The sequence below is a fragment of the Sus scrofa genome, chromosome 13 (genome assembly GCF_000003025.6).
Source record: "Sus scrofa isolate TJ Tabasco breed Duroc chromosome 13, Sscrofa11.1, whole genome shotgun sequence".
NCBI classification, from domain to species: domain Eukaryota; kingdom Metazoa; phylum Chordata; class Mammalia; order Artiodactyla; family Suidae; genus Sus; species Sus scrofa.
This window is the reverse complement of record NC_010455.5, coordinates 25,200,390-25,217,365: the sequence shown is the minus strand read 5'-3', so window position 1 is coordinate 25,217,365 and position 16,976 is coordinate 25,200,390. Positions and strand designations below refer to the sequence as shown.

Genomic DNA, 16,976 nt, shown 5'->3' with positions numbered 1-16,976 from the left:
TCACATGTAATTCAGAGTCCACATGAAGGTCTATTTACCCCCTTTGACCTTCCTATTACCATGAATGATTGGTTACAAAATGCTCAGCCTCTTCTTGAGAACTAGGGAGAGGATGATCTAGCCTTGGTTGCTGTGATCATGTGGAAAGACAGAGAAGGATGAGGGCAGCTGAGGCCAGCCTGGTTCCAGCCTCATGTGGGTTTAGGATCAGGCTCCCTGTGACTGCTCTAGTGGCCCCTGCGTCTCACTAAGCCTCAGTTACCTCATCTATAAAACATACTACGTCCTTACCTTGCAAGGGGCTGTTGAAAAGAGTTAAGTGAGAAAATGTACAGGAAACCTCAGAGCCTTCTGAAATGTGAAGCGCCACAGAAGCGTTTATTAGAATTTTTTTTTTTCTTTTTTGGCCACACCCGCAGTAGGCAGAAGTTCCCCGGGCCAGGGATCAAACCCACGCCACAGCAGTAAGTGGAGCTGCTGCAGTGACAATGCTGGATCCTTAACCCACTGAGCCATAAGAGAAGTCCTAGAAAATATTTAAAAATAACAAAGATAAAAATAGGACACAAATTGTGAATTAAGAAGAGCAACTCTAATACTAGAATTCAGGTTCATTCCTAAAGCCTTATCTCCTCTGTCTTGTAGGGCATGGAATGTTCTATGGAGGGGCTGAATTAGGAGTCTCTGGGATCCTGGGTTGGGTCAGCATGTATCCAGGTCCCTTCCAACCCTGAGAGTTTTTGATTCTGCATATGTTGCCACAGAGTCAAGGATGCCCAAAGGTCTTCCTCTCTTTCTCCCAGGACCATGGCAGGACTTCCCCAGGTTCCTGGGTAGGACCTGTGTCATTTCCTTCTCCCAGGATCCCGAGGTCATTGGGAACCCAGAATCATCATCCTTCCATTGTTATGAAAGAGATTGTGTTAGGCTTGGGACAGTAGGCACACTGGGTCCAGGAACTGACAACTGGAACGTTTGTTTACCCATAATTAGCTTTAACCGAAATGTTCAGGTTCCCAGAACACAATCCCCACCCCCACCCCCCGAGGGACTGACAGGAGGCACCCCATCCTTACCTGGCACATCTCCAGCTCACTCCCAAGTGTTGCCCATGTCTGCTTCTGTCTCAGGGGTCAGCAGTACACTGGGGCTCTGGGCTCTGTCCTATAACACACAGAGTCTGAGACTTGGGGTGGGGGTGGGGGCATGCAGCATGTTGGGGATGGGCCAGCCAACCATTTTCGTCTTCCTCCCTTGCAGATCACCTCCAGTGAGAAGCACCTCGAAAGCCTCAAGCATGCAGGCAGCCTCCTGCGGGCTCTGGAGTGGCTGGCCCCGGATGGCGGGTGAGGAGCCCAGGACGGCCAGGAGGAGCTGTTCGGAGCACGAGTGGGCTCAGCAAATACTCTCACCCATTCTTTTCTCCTCTCCCCTCCCCCAGGGACCATCACCATCGAGCCCGTCATTGCCCACTGAGACTCCTCCCAGTGTGGGACGGGCCACTCTGCCCCTCCAGCCCCCTGGTAGGGGAGGTCATGGGAGGGAGATAAGTAGGATATCCTAGCCCTGCTGGGGGTGGGAGTGGCAATAGTCCCATCTATAGGGACTGAGGTGTGTGTGGGTGGAGGGTTATGACCAAGTGGGAGGGGACACCAGGAGGGATATGTGACGACCCTCCTCCTAAGGAAAGCAGCACCTGGCCTGCGCATGCATGCATGGCCCCATCAGCAGAGGCACCATTATCACCACCACATTGGAGAGGGTCTGAAATGCTGGGGTCAGAACACAGCTCAGCCTGCTCAACAGTCCCGGCTGCCTTCAGAGGGAAAATTTGAATCCCCAGAATAGACTATGAGATACCAAGAAGCTGACTGTAAGAGGTTAGGTCAGCCTCCCAGTCCTCAGCTCCACAGTCAGTATGTCTAGAACATCTCAGGAGTGAGGTGCAGAGACAAGGGCAGCCCTGTCACCCAGGAACCTGCTGATGGCTGTGGAGGGAGGAACTGGCATCTCAGCCAGCCCCAAGGTGGTGCTGATGCTGGGGTGATCAGAGCGCTGGGAGGGTTCTTCCCATGACTACCCCCTGCCCCTGCACTCCCTGAACTTGAGAGGTGGTGGCAGGGGTGGGGGTGGAGGTAGTAAGGCTGATGAGTTTTAGTTTATTTAAAATGTTAGTGCCAAGTGACAAAAGAAAAATTGCATGGGGTACAGAGAAAATTGCCCCCAGGTATCATCCACCCTTTAGTCACCTGAGTACAATGGCTCACTGCCTGTGACAGTGCTGGTGCCTGGCCATGGTGAGGTGGGGAGGACTCAGGTGGTTTGATTAAATGACTCAGTGGATGCACTGTCCCCAGAGCGAGTGAGGTGGCTGGAGGATATGGTGATCCCTGAGCCCCAGTTGCTCTCCTTGCCCTGGGGAGAAGGACCCACCCGGCTAAGGGGTGCCTGGCCTTTACTGGGTGTGCATGACATGGGATGGTGCCTGGAATTTCCTGGTAGTTTGTTTTCAGAACCACAGGGTTCTCTGAAATCTGCTTCCTGGTGTTTTGGATTTTGTATTAATGGGGGAAAAAATAGGTGGTTGAGATATTGCTGAGAAGGAGAGTCTGTGGAGAAGGCTCAGCTCCAACCAGCCTCTTTGCACTAATTGATTTGGGTGGGGGAGGGGGACAGCATCTCCTGGGCTACCCCACCCCCACCCCCTTTCCTCTTTAGCTTAAGCTAAAGACATGGGTTCTTATCCCTGGTTCCTATGAGCTGAGGGGAAGGACAGGCTGACTTGGATGAGAGGGGCCACTATGGTTAAGGTGTGGACAGTGGCTCCCCTGGTGGGGCCATAGACTTTCTGCTAGACTGGTTTATGAGCAGTAGGGACCCTGGCCTTGAACAGACAGCTGAGATGCAGACCCTACAAGCAGGTTTGTGCTGGGGAGGGATAGGAGAGCCACTTGGAGACGTGGAGTTGATAGGTAGCTCCTAGGAGCTCCCCAGGGCCTGCCTCTGTGGGACTCCTCACCCAGCAGGTGCCAAAGCCAGCACATCCTCATGCTGCACCAGTTTGGGAGAGCTGAACCCAAATTAAGACCAAATGTGTCAAAACAAGGCTCCCTGAAGGTGGTGGCCTCTTCTGTACCCACATGTAAGACTCCAGCAACAGACACATCTACACCAGGCAGATCTCATATGGGTCTGCAGGTTGCTGCTCTGAGGTTGTCTTATTTGACCTTTGTTCAGATGGGTTTTTAAGTTGACCAAGAGTGAATAAATGGCAGCCTTCTATACTGATGGGACCTTGTCAGGTTGGTGTGCCCTCCTTATTGGTCACTGCCCACCCCACTCCCCCAGCCCTAGGGCTGCTCTGGCAGGTTGGGTGGGCAGCATGGCTCCATGGGACTAGCCTGGCCTCAGCTGGGAACAGGCCTAGTTCAAGTGCATTCCCGCATCCTTTGGGACCTTTGACCTGCAGAGTAGGAATGCACTTCAGTCTCTGACTGCAGCCCCAGCCCCCTGCAACCCACCTCTTGTATGTAACACCCCCACCCTGTTGTTTGGCAACAGCTTTATTTTTGTGTAATCAAGAGTGTGCCACCAGCTAATTTAACACTTCAAGGCACATTGTGATGTGCCATACTTTTCTTTGATAACAGTTGTTAAGGCATACGTTTAAGTGTATCTCAAATAGTTTGCTCCTGTAACTGTTTCCATTTTAAGCACTTAATTGCACATCCACACCTATGAGAAGAAGAAACCTCATGCTGCTGGCTGATTGGCCAGGAAGGGGCCACATGGAGCAGGAGAGTCAGCCACTGGGATCTCTGCTGGTTAGCACAAGCCAGCTGCAGGCAGGCGCCAGGCAGGCTCATTGCAGTCCCCAGGCTGGCAGGCTCTGGCTGCCGTCTGCCTGACTTGCCCTCAGAGCTCAGCATCAGTGCACTTGGCCAAAATGAATCGGACTTTGGGTGCTGGCAGGGCCAGTGCTGAGCCCCAGTGGGACTGTGGGCTGAGGGGTCCTAAGAATCCAGTTTCTGCTTCTCAAGATGCTGCTTGGGGCAGGCAGCTCTGGCAAGCAGCTGGTCCATCAGATACTCAGGTGCAAAACAGGCCAGCCCCTTTGGAAGACAGCAAGCATTTTTACCTGGAGATGCCCAAGTGTTTTTGTTTTGTGTGTTTTTTTCGCCATACCCACAGCATGAAAATCGCCAGGCCAGGGATTGAACCCGAGCCACAGCAGTGACAATGCCAAATCTTTAACTACTAGCCCATCAGGGAACTCCACTAAATGTTTTTACTTTGGTTTTTCTCACAGTTCATCGGCCAACAGTGCAGTGGCTTCCTTGGCCCTCGAAATCCTCCAAGCTGCTGGACACTAGGCAAGAAGGCACTTAACACAAGCCCTGCGGCACTCACCCTCGACTACACACACTCACCACATGGCCACCTACAGCTCTATTTGGATCTAATAAAGTCAGCTGAACTCAGAACCTCGGGCTGAGGTGCTCTAGCTCTGGATCCTAGAAAACCCACTCAGAACAGACCTCCTCATCTCCTGTGGAACACATCTAGAAACCCCAGGTTTGCTAGCTGGTCTCAATGTTCTTTTCCTCCCTGTGTGGACGGGTAGGTCTGTCAGAGGGGCAGGTCACTGCCTGTACTAATCAAAGAGGAGAAGCTGCCATCCTCAGTCTGTTGGTGTCTCTAAGCGTCTTTCTCCTCTGGAGATTTAACAGGCAGGACTAGGCAGGCATGTTCTTCCAGCCACAGCTCCAGAGCAAGCCTTTGGAAACAGTCTTAGCCTCTTGTCTTCCTCCCACTTTCACCAGCCTGGCTTTGCTTCATTTCAGGGGTGAACTGATTCCAAGAATCTCAGGAGAATTGGGCAAGACTCTACTAAACGGACACAGGTAGTTAAGTTTGCCCAAAGGAATGCAAAACACTCAACGCTGGCTTCCTTGAAGGTCTGCCCATCTAGATGGGACGATGGCATCAAGGTAGAATCATCCCAACTCCTACCAATGACGCCTTTATCCTTGAACTCTTTCCAGCTTCTTGCTCACAATACGCCCTTAAGCATCTCCTTTGTAAGAGTCAAGCCTGTGAAAATATTTGATGGACGCTGCTACAAGGTGTTGGACTGTTGTATTGAGGAAGGTAGGGGTGGATCTGGGGCAGCTCCAACCAAGTGAGCAAGTGAGAACATTCCTTGGCCTCCTCCCTGGGGCCTCAGTTTTCCCCACTGCACAATGAAAGAGTTAGATCAGTGGCTGCAGTGCTCTGGGCTTCTTAGAGAGAGGGGATCTGCCCACTAACACACTGCCCAGGCCCAGATGGGATTGTGCTGGACAGAAGCGCCTGTGCAGGTAGGATGGGCAGGGCAGGCAGAAGTGGAAGCCACACGGGCACACTGGGTGACCGCATCTATTGCATCATGGGAAGCTGGTCACACTGTGCCACTGGGGTCGGATTGGTATGCCAGCTTCCATTTCGCTTTGTAATGAAAATGGCAGCTCTGTGCCCCACTCCATCAAAGGCATGTATGTCACTTAAGTCCCACCATCTGCAAAGCAAATTTCTTAGCCTCTTGTCTTCCCAGTCTTAGTGAGCTCAAAGATAGGGGAACATGAGCAGTCTGTTTGAGTAGGCAGAGGGAGGCTGAGGGCAGTAACCTGTCCCTGTCCCACACAAGAGGCTCATACCCTTGTATTTGGCTTCCCAGGCTGGCTCCAGTTCTGAGAAGAGCTGGCCCCTGGCCACCTAAGAGAGTTCTGAGGATTCTGGCAGTGGTAAGAGGCTAAGGCACCTACTGGCCCTCCCCTGCCTACCACCTTGGAGCTTTAGCTATTTGGGATGAATGGTGGCAGTGAAGTTGCAGATAGAGGGGCAAAGGAGGCAGCAAGGGCATGCCTTGCATGGAGAGGCCCAAGCAAGTGGCTGCACCAGGCTGCCCTCTTTCTGTCATTGACAGGACACCCAATGCTTTAAGACTCCGCCTCTGCTTACAGCCTGAGTGGGTGCTCAGCGAGCTGCCCCTCTTTTTGGAGTGATGGTGGCCCGAGACTTGACAGTCATCTTGCAGCTTAGGAAGTGGGTCTGTAGGATGGAGCAATGAAATTTGCCATCTTGGGGTTCTTTGTACTGGTCTAGCTCTTCCTCTATAACCATATTTCCACTATTATTACCTTGAAGTTCTCAGGTCAATTCTGCAAATGCAGGTCAGGTCTTACTCCTGTGGGATAGCTCGGAAAGTGGGGAGTCTAGTGGCTAAGGCTCTTGCTCAGAGTGACAGAAGAGGAGCTGGGTTTCTCCTGCTTCCACTTGAAGCAAAATGCCCTATTTTCTTCCTCTTCCAGCAACAGAAAAACATGTATAAACCCATCTCTCTGGTATATGAATTTATGTAGGGACTAAGGTAAGAGCCTAAGTAAGGAAGGAATTGGCAGGGGAGGGGAGGCAAGGAGCCACAAAAGCCTGAAAGGGCTTGGTCTCTTGGGAGAGCTGTCTAGAGCAGGGTGGGGACAAGACTTACCTAAGTTTGGGAGGCACTGGCCCCAAGAGCTACAAACTTTGGTGGGGCTGAGGCAGGGGAGCAGCAACGAGAGAAGCCTTGGTGTAGAGCAAGGACCAGGGCGGTGTGGAGTCCTCACATGACCTGGAAGAAGACTGGCTTTTTACACCCGGCCCCTCAGAAGCTTGATGCTGAGGTGGCAAAGGCAGCCTGTCACCTCCCTCTAGCTTACTCCACAAAGGACTCTGATGGCTAAGAAAAAGGAAGCATTACCCTTTTTGCCATCCCTCCCCATTATTTTCTAGTTGTATCTGATGGGTGTTCGGTTAAGATTCTCACCTACTATTAAAAACTTTGGTGGAGCCACTTCAGCTATCTGAATTTTATAAACCAAACAGCACAGTTCGGATCTTCTGTTTTTATCACACTGATGAAAACAAGAATCAAAGAGCATATTCATCTCAAGATCTTTGATGGTCGAATAACCAGATCAAAGCCTCATGTCTAGAACATCTCCAACAAGGAAAAGCTTCATTTATCAGCTCAATGGTGATAACTGCAGTGGGATCAGATGTCCTCTGCACCTTTGTCCCCAGGTAACCCGCTATTCTGATTTCTGTAGTAATCTAATAATTTCCTTGCTTTTTAGTTTAATGTGGATGATTTCCTTAAAAGAGTGTGCCCCCCCTTTATTTTTTTGCACCAGTTAAGTCCTATGGCATGCATTTGTGACTTGACTTGGTCAATATCATTATTTGAGATAGATATACCCATATTATTGTGTTGAAGCTGTAGCTTTTTTTACTGCAGTGTGGCCGTTTCCTTATCTGGATAAAGCAATTACTGGACACATGGGCTTTTGATATTTTGTTGGTCATAGATATTTTTTTTGCATTAATTTCAGTTTTATCCAAATAGCTACCATACTTTTACTAAAGTCCCTCTTTTTCACACTGACCTCCAAAGCTACCTCTAAGTGTCTACTGTCTTCACCTTATTCTGTTCCCTTAGTCTATACTTCTGTCCACATGCCCTTTACAGCATTAATCACAGCACTAACTACGCCTACCTTTAGAGTTAGGTCTTGATGGCTGGTAGAACAAGTTTTCCCATTTTATTCTTCACGAGCGTCTTGGCTGTTCTTGGCCCTGTGTCCTTCTAAGTACACTGCAGAACTAACTACCTTGCTGAATCAGAGTAACCTTCATATTAAGTTTTTAAATGGAACTTCAAAACTCCAATAATATTAGATAAGCTCTAAAAAATGTTTTCCAGGAGTTCCCGACATAGTGCAGTGGAAACAAATCCAACTAGAAACCATGAGGTTTTGGGTTTGATCCCTGGCCTCACTCAGTGGGTCAAGGATCCGGTGTTGCAGGTCGCAGATGCAGCTCGGATCTGGGGTTGCAGTGGCTGTGGTGTAGGCCGGCGGCTACAACTCTGGTTAGAACCCTAGCCTGGGAACCTCCATATGCAGGTGTGACCCTAAAAAGACCAAAAGACAAAAAAAAAAAAAAATGTTTCCTGGTTTTAAGAAGTTCTTTAAATAAAACAGCATGCTGTAGTTCTGTATGTTAAAAGCTGACCTCATGAAAGATCTTCACTCTGCTAACCTACTAGTAGCTGCTCTGAGCTTCTCGTAATACGGCCTTGGCTCTGTGTCTCAGGCACTGGAAGTAGAACTGCCCCTTATCAGGTATGCAGGTGTCTCCGCTCCAACCCCATCACAGACCCCAGGGAAGAATTTATGAAGCTTTCACAAAAGGTCTTCAACAAAAAAGGAACTGAGTATATGTTTAAATGCAGTGTAAATCAGAGACAGCACTCCCTAAGCACAAAACACTTTCACGCATTTTAAAGACCAGACACAAGTTCTAACAGATCTACTGACTCTGCCCTCCAGGATGAACTAAGCCTGTCAGACCTCCCACCACGATAACAGGCTCACCAGGCAGACAGCATGAAGAAGGCCCATTCTAGTTCTGATTATGTTCAGATAAATATCGACACTTCAACTGTCTTAATTATCAGTTCAAAGCGGAGCTGAAGGAACTCCCCTCTTCAAATGAGTCTGTGAAGGTGCTTTAAGTCCAAATCCAGGTACTTAATTCCTCATGATTACCTTAATGGAAAGAAACCATCTGATGGGGTTTGTGGGGGGGGGGGGGTGCCTGTGCGGCTTTCAGTTTTGTTCTGTGTAGCCCAAGAACTAGATGCCTTTGAACTGAGGATGAGGAGGCCTCTGGTCACTCGGGCAAGATTACACACCTGACCTCATTCAGGCTGAAGGAGTCTTGGCCATAAGCTCTCAGCCCAGAGTCCTTCAGTTGGAGATGGTGGCCTCTCTTACCTAAGCTCAGAATCAATGTTCAAGGCTGAAATACTTTTGATGCAGTTTAACTCAGGGTCCCATGCTAGAGAAACTTGGCAAATAATTCTATCATTACAACTTAAATTATTTCACTGTGTTTTCCTCATGATGAAGTTGAGCTGAATAAGTCATTTGTGAGAATAAGTTAGTCTCTAGGAAAAAAAAGATGACACAATCGAATGAATTAAAAGTTTAATTCTGAACCATTTTTATAACCGCATTTTCTCTTGAAGCATTGTATCACAGCAGGTTACAACAACTTTGGGATAAAAGGCAACTGGTAAACTGTTCAAAACAAGGTTCCAAATAACACCTCTTACTGATTTACCCTAACCATACATATCCCAAATAAAGTTTTTGATCAAAAACATGAAATAGATCCACCTGCTTATTTTAAGCATATTAAAAAGGAAACTAATTGGACCATTTCTATTTGTCTATTTTATACAAAAAGGCTACACAATGTTACACTTTATTCAGATTACAATTAGAGTGATTATGAATTAGTGTTCTACACCATTACTCAATTCTTAAAAATTAGAAATTGCTGTAGCAGTATTCACTATAACTTAACACTATGAGACTTAAAAAACTAACAGTTACTGCAAAAAAAGGAAAGAAACAAAGAAAGAGCTACTTCAAAGCAAGCAAAGTCAGTACCATTACAGATATTTAAAAAAAAAGTGTTTTAACAAGCAAGGCTAGAGTTTGATAAATTCCATCTTGTGATCCATTCTTGTGCATTCTTCACTTCTTGAGTCACTCCCAAAATCCATTTGTATTGTTACTCCTCGACCAAAAAGGACCAGAACAAAAAGTTTACTTCAATTGTTCCCATAGGAAACTCAGCTTGGTTAGTGTGTCAGGCACTTTCTGAGATACCAGCCCACCCCTCGAGCCCTCTCAGCAACTCTACAGGCCAATCACAATGCAAGTTCAGACAATACAGCTGTATAAAGAGAGAAAGGCTGCTATTAATGTTTAAAACAGCAAATGTTACTCATTTGAGTATTAAGTTGCAAAAGCTGTGGCAAAAAACATTAAAGTTAATAACTTCCACACATGACCACGAACAACCAGAAATCTGAGAACATTCAAATGTTCTAAGACATCTCTTTCAAAGTATGTATCTTTTTTGTGGCAGATTTACAAATAGGCCTAAACCACTCCCACCCTACCAACCAAGTCTTTCTGAAGTTCTGTAGGCAGAGTAAAAGTATTTTACCCAAACTGGCTTTTTTAACTTCTTACCTAAAGGATGATTTACAGGTCAGTATCAAACCAGGCCAGCTGATTGCTGTCACCTGGAGGCAGCCCATCCATGAGGTCCTGGGCATGCCCCAGATCTGGCAGCCCATCAACTGGATAGTCAGCACCGGGGTGGTGGCCACCCATCTCATGCTCCATCATGGGGTCCATACCCAAGGCATCCTGGCCGTATCCACCAGAGTGAAAAGAACGATAGCTGGGATCTAGAAGAGCATCAAGGTTGCGCAAGGGAGAAAGAGAGAGGGAGACAACACATAAAAGTGAACACTGAGGTCAGGGGCCTCCAATGGCAGCAAACTTGTCAGGAAGAACTGCTTTATAACCTCTTCAACTTCCGCACTTTTCAGCTAAGTAATTATCCAGTGCCAGGCCACCTGTGAGGCTACACAGCCTGTTTCTACCAAAGGCAGACCAGCAGGTTCTAATCCTGGACGTGGAGCACCTAGCAAGGCAGAGACACAGATTCCCGAGGAGCAGCACAGCGGCAATACTGTGTATGAGCACTGAGGGGTTGTGGTAGCAGATGAAGGCACTAAAAAGAAGGTCTGGCACATATAATCTATTAGTTGAAAGGTCTAGGTGATACCCATAAAAATACTGAGAAAATGCAACAGTTTCTAATAAAACCTTTATATGTTTTATGTTGACACATATATATACATGTCAGGGTAAGAGGCTTATGAGCTTTAGTGGTTTAGTAACTAGGAAAAACTAGGTTAAGATTATAAATTTAAGATGAATAATTACAGCTTTTAGTGGTCTACCCCAAATATATTCTATTGCCATTATCCAGATTTTAATTAGCTTTTCATAAAACTCTGATAATACAACCCTATAAATACCCATCCCAGATCTGAGCTTGTGGCAAAAGTTTCCTAGTACTCTCACTCCCTGAGTGGGTTTGTAGACACAGGTATTATAGGTTCTATGACCAAAAAGGTGAACAAAAAGCCGGCACTGCACTGCAGAGGCCTGGAGTAGTGACATGTATTTGTTGGTGTGATCCTGTTGCTTGCTCAGTGTATGGCTCAGAATCCCCTGTGCTCCACTAAAGATAATATTGCTGACTCCAGAATTTTAAAACTGCCTTTAATTGCTGCCACCGCTTTATTGCCAACACTGGTTTCCCAGATGCGCAAACCAGCTCTTGACAAAGATTTGGACCTTTAGCTTGATCTGGAGATAATCAAGAAATGTGAGTCACCTACCATCCTGGCGATATCCAAGGGGTTCTCCCTGGGCACCAATATCAAGTCCAAGATCAGCAGTCTAGATAAGCAGTACAAGGCAAGGAAGCAAAATGAAAATTCTCAACTCAAAATAAGTGTGTTTTCAAAATAGAGAATATACTTTCAGATTACAAAAGAACAAAGAACTCGAATATGACATACATACTTAGAAAATACATAATTACTTCAAAATACAGAAGTATACAATGCAGAAATACTTTCAACTCTACCCTTCAAAGATTAACCACTGATACCTAGAGAAACATGTTTTCTCACCGCACATACTATTAAAAATGCTAATTTATTCTCACAGCAAATGTATATTAAGTACTTACTACGTGCCAGGCACTATTCTAAGTGCTAGAGATTTAACAGGAAACAAAACAGGCAGTGTCTATCCTCAGTAGCAGTTACTGACAGGATTTATTATATGAAAAGTTAGAGCTTGAGCAGCTAGAAGAATGAAGCTGCCATTAACTGTTACAGGAACAGGTCTGGAGAAAGGGAGTAGGTGAGAAGTTTAGGGCTCAAGTTGGAACATGTTAGGATTGCCTATTAAAAAACCAACTAACATACTACAGTTTGGCAGTTTATTTTTTTCCCACCTAACAACATATGTAGGGTCTCTCTATATTCATTCAACAAATATAATTCACTTTATGCCTATATACCATAGTTGAATAAACCTTCAGGATGGTTCTAATGTTTCAGTGAACAAGTCTGTACTGAGGACAAATACTGAATAAATTAATAGAAATTTGAGTAGAAAATAGGTGAAAAGTTGAGCATTTTTTAAGAAGTATTGATAAAGTGACCTCCACCTAACAGTGTTTAATGATTACTTCTTTCCTAACAGCCTTTTGAAAAATGTTCTTTTGTGTGTGTGCATCTGTGTGTCTTTCCTAGGGCCGCTCCTGTGGCATATGGAGGTTCCCAGGCTAGGGGTCCAATCGGAGCTATAGCTGCCAGCCTACGCCAGAGTCACAGCAACGCCAGATCCGAGCCGCATCTGCGACCTACACCACAGCTCACGGCAATGCTGGATCCTTAACCCACTGAGCAAGGCCAGGGATTGAACCCGCAACTCATGGTTCCTAGTCAGATTCGTTAACCACTGAGCCATAACAGGAACTCCTGAAAAATGTTTTTTAATCTGGTAACTTTTTCATCTATCTCCCTTACAAATTCTACTGTTAAACTGTGTAGCTGGTTTGTTCTGAACAGGCTGTTTAAAGCTGTTAATTTTCCCTCACAGCAGTTGATAAGGTAGTGTAAAAGAAGGAATATTTAAGCCAAGGATGCAGTCAATGCAAATGAATGTGGACTGAGTAGAGAAGAAACCACAAACTGCCTTACCCGCTCTGACAAACACCCAAATAAATGTGCCTACCTCATTCCAAGCCATTGGCTCTGTTCTGAAAAGAGAACTGGTCAGCTCAACCGAAAGCCGTTTCTTATAATCCTGGGGCTTGTCCTCAGACATTCGGAACAAAACAGCAGCTGCGTATGTTGCTGGGAGAGGATGGGAAAAAAGGTCTTTGAGGAAAAGCTGAGGCTTCACCATACACACCAGCCAAAGGCTTTGGTTCCTTTCCTACTTACCCACACCTTCATTCCTAGAGTGGAGTAATTCTGTCAGAGGTGCTGTGGCTCCCTCAGCTTCAATAGCTTCTGCAGCCTCCTTGTCCTGAGCAAGTTCACAGAGGACCCCTGCAGCTACTCTTTGGATATTTTCGATGGGAGAATAAAGCAGCTAAGGAGAAAACACACACACACACACAAACCCCTAATTAAATATAAAGTTGAACAAGATTCTACTGTATAGCACAGAGAACTATATTCAGTGGTCTATGATAAACCATAATTGAAAAGAATATAAGAGAAAAAAGACTACCAAAAGTAGAAACCTAAAGTAGAAACAAGGCAGGCACCCCACTGTGGTGCAAACATTCCCAATTCAGACTGCAGGCAGTATTTGTACTACTTACATTAAATCATATACTCTAAATATATGTTCTTGAATGTTTGATGCTCTGGAGGACTGGTTTTCTGGAGTGTTTTTAGCAGCAAACCTTTTCTTAAGAGACAATTTTATTTAAGCTACGATTTGGAAACTCCAGAGGTGGTTGGAGGCCTGTGCTCTAGCAGCCAGATCAGCTTTCACTCCTTCAAAACTGAGCACCTCTCAAAGCAGAGAGTTATCTCCTCCCTCTTCTTGACATTCAGTGATTCTCCTTCTACTGCCCAAGACGAATAAAGGGAATTTTTGTAAAATTAAATATATTCAACTAAAAAGACATTATACATTGAGATTCATGGACAGTATTGCCATTTTAGTAAATGAAAAATTAAATGCTGGTGCCCCTATTTTGGTCCCTAATTTCATGAAATTTTGTTTATCTTTAAAATCCTGAAATTTGATTGACATATAAAACCTAGAATGTCTCACTTAAAACCAACATACCTGCACAAACAATGGAATGGTATTTAGTCCTCTGATAACAATTCGGTTGTGAACATCCCGAGCTAGGATATGAAGGGCTCCAGTACAACCTTCAACTATTTCTTCCATGCGGACCCCCTCCTATCAGAAGAAACAGAATTAATAAATAGGGTATTCTCCTCTCTAAAGTTTATATACTTAAAAGGCTTTCTGTTTTAAGTAGTAATGACTAGACTAGTTATTCACATTATAAACCCAAAGTTCCCCAGAATTTACAATAGGTTCAGGAATGAAAGAGGACTCCATTAAATTGAATGTCACTTTCTGAACGGGGGCCTCTTGACAGCACCTCTCCCTGATACAAAGTACCGTGTACAATGAAGCACAACTTAAATACACATCTGCATCCCAAAGATAACTTCTTTACAGTCACGGCCCCCATAACTCTGGGTAAGAGGGATATATAAAGAAAAGGTAATCTAGGAATTATCATACTAACTGAAATAAAAGTATCATATGAGATCACTAATATGTGGAATCTAATAAACATGATATAAAAGAGTTTACAAAACAGACATAAAGATTTCAAAAACAAATTTATGGGAGTTCCCAGTGTGGTGTAGCAGAAACGAATCCAACTAGTATCCGTGAGGCTGCGGGTTTGATCCCTGGCCTCGCTAAGTGGGTTGGGGAACCATCGCTACCATGAGCTGTGGTGTAGGCTGCAGACATGGCTCGGATCCTAGGTGGCTGTGGCAGTGGCTGTAGCTGTGGTGTAGGCTGGCAGCTGTACCTCTGATTCATCCCCTAGCCTGAGAACTTACATGCCACAGGTGCCGCCCTAAAAAGCAAAAAAAAAAAAAACAAACCAAAAACAAACTTATAGTTGCCATAGGGGAAACGCTGGGGGGGAGGGATAAAAAGGGAGGTTGGGATTGACATATACACATTACTCCATATAAAATCGGTAACAAGGACCAATTCTATAGCACAGGCTAATCTACTCAATATTTTGTAATAACCTATAAGGCAAAAGAATCAGAAAAGGAATGGATATGTATACACATAACTGATTTACTTTTCTGTACACCTAAAGCTAACACAACTTTGTAAGCCAACTACACTCCAATAAAATTTTTAAAAAGATACACAAAGATGGTAAAGAAATGTGCTGTATCAGTGTTTTCTTTCAGATACTCCCTCTATCTTTGTACATCTAAAAGTTTTATTACCAACTGCTAAAATTCTGTTGAGCTGCCAGTAGAAAACCCACTCACCTCCTTCTGAGACTATTCTGCTTTCCCTGTTTCTGAGTTTTAAATAAGGTTAAAATTCTGCTAATTTTAGAAGTTTTTATATTCAACCTTTTTTTTTTCCCCCTCGGCTGAACCCTCAACATATGAAAGTTCCTGGGCCAGAGACTGAATCTGAGCCATATCTGTGACCTACGCCACAGCTGTGGCAACACTGGATCCTTAACCTACTGTGCTACAGTGGAAACTCCCTCAACTTGATTTTTATGAAGACACTAAAATTCCTTTCTTCAAAAGAGATTTTGAAAGGTATCCTTTGAATTAATGGATAGATAAAAAGTACCCTTTGCATCCTATTAAGTCACCTCATGGAGATGGGCCAATACCAAGTCATAAATGGAGAAAGCCAAAGCCCCCTAACAAATGCATACATATCACAACCACCAATAAGTCTTAAGACCTGTTCTGGTTAGGTCTTGTTCTCTAAAGTAACCTGATTAAATGAGACTCTTTGAAGGTCTGGGTCATTTTAAAATACATTCTGAGGAATCAGAAGTATCTTTAGATACTTGTAATGAAGAGCTAGTTTCAAGACTGCAAACTTGACCTCAACGCCTTAAGGCTAAGAAGATTTCAGAAATGCTACTACTTATTCTTGTAATTTGTTGGTATTCTTAAGTCCATGAAAATAGTTTAAATCACTCTTAGAAGAGATAGTAAAAGGTGTGTTAAATATTTATAGATAGAAATGTAGCTCTGAAATCAGACTTGGATTCAAATTATGGCTCTGCTATTTTCTGAGGAGTTGAACCTGTGTGTGGATTAATTGAGACCCCACAACAAGAAGTTACACTCTCCACACTCCCTTTGTAAGACTGATGAGGCAATGATATTAAGGCCATGTCAAGGGAAATATCACTAGGGGACACATTACTCCAAATAAGGATCTTTTCTGCAACCACAGTGACATGTTGGGTTTTTGTTTTTTGTTTTTTAACCATTAGCAAGCAGCCCTTCAGCAGGCAGGAAGATGGATGGAGGGGAGCCAATAACCAAATAGTTTAGGATTCTATGGATTTATGCATTCCTTTTAAATAAGTGGATGTCACTATTAAGATTTACCTACCACAAACTGTTGCTGTGTTCCACCCATGGACGTACGGCGCTGGGTATCCTGATGAGCACGAACCAGCAACTGAACTAGTCGTGGAATGGCACCCTGCTCTCGCAAAGGTGCATGATTTGCTGGACAAAGGGCAAGATTTCGAATCAATCCAACGGTAGCCTGTAGACAAGAAGGACGAGTGACAAACTGTCATACAACTCAGCAAAATCATTTTCTTATCTTAAAATCCCTGCCACACTAAATCTATTGCTATCACTTGAAAGCAGAGCTGACTACACAAACGCTTCAAACCCCTACCCCATCCCAGTTATTATTTCCTATTTAGTAAAGAATACAACTCCTATTTATCAATCCCTGACACCTAGACAGCCATCTAATAACAGCTAGAGATAGTTCATTTTCAATTCAGCAACCTTCTACTCTGATTGACAACTTACCTTGATGAGAGGCCAATGGGATGGTGGATGTAGGAGTTTAACCACAACTGGTAGTCCGTAGTGAAGGCGAACAGCATTCTGGGCCATCTCAGCTTCCTGGTGTCGGCTGGTCAGATGACGGAGAGCACAGATGGCAGGTTCAGTGATGTCCTCCCTGTCACCAGCACGAAGGACAGTACGCACAAGAGCCTCTATACCACCCACTTGGCACACCATCATCTTGTTTTTATAATTATTGCAAGTGAGATTAGAAAGAATTCCAGCTGCACAGGTAACCACATTTATATCATCCGAGCCCAGAAGCTGAACAAGGGTCCCAAGAAGACCTTCCATCCCTTCCTAT

At 44.9% G+C, this 16,976-nt stretch overlaps 2 protein-coding genes across 11 annotated transcripts in view; one reads left to right on the top strand and one right to left on the bottom strand.

Moving 5' to 3' along the window:
* The window catches only part of ULK4 (unc-51 like kinase 4), a 543,576-nt gene extending 534,100 nt beyond the window's left edge, over positions 1 to 9,476 (top strand). For 3 of the 5 annotated variants that reach the window (XM_021070410.1, XM_021070411.1, XM_021070409.1), the window contains 2 exons: positions 1,261 to 1,346; positions 4,310 to 9,476. In XM_021070410.1, coding sequence (XP_020926069.1) covers positions 1,261 to 1,346; positions 4,310 to 4,373 — 150 coding nt within the window. In that variant the 3' untranslated portion in view covers positions 4,374 to 9,476. The remainder of the gene's footprint in view (positions 1 to 1,260; positions 1,347 to 4,309) is intronic. The other 2 variants (XR_002337917.1, XR_002337916.1) reach the window with 2 other exon arrangements.
* The window catches only part of CTNNB1 (catenin beta 1), a 44,765-nt gene continuing 36,840 nt past the window's right edge, over positions 9,052 to 16,976 (bottom strand). For 2 of the 6 annotated variants that reach the window (XM_021068565.1, XM_021068566.1), the window contains 8 exons: positions 16,634 to 16,972; positions 16,197 to 16,355; positions 13,839 to 13,958; positions 12,977 to 13,127; positions 12,765 to 12,886; positions 11,354 to 11,414; positions 10,128 to 10,348; positions 9,054 to 9,666 (listed from right to left, as the gene is read on the bottom strand). In XM_021068565.1, the coding sequence (XP_020924224.1) occupies positions 10,140 to 10,348; positions 11,354 to 11,414; positions 12,765 to 12,886; positions 12,977 to 13,127; positions 13,839 to 13,958; positions 16,197 to 16,355; positions 16,634 to 16,972 (1,161 nt within the window). In that variant the 3' untranslated portion in view covers positions 9,054 to 9,666; positions 10,128 to 10,139. 6 annotated transcript variants of the gene reach the window in all.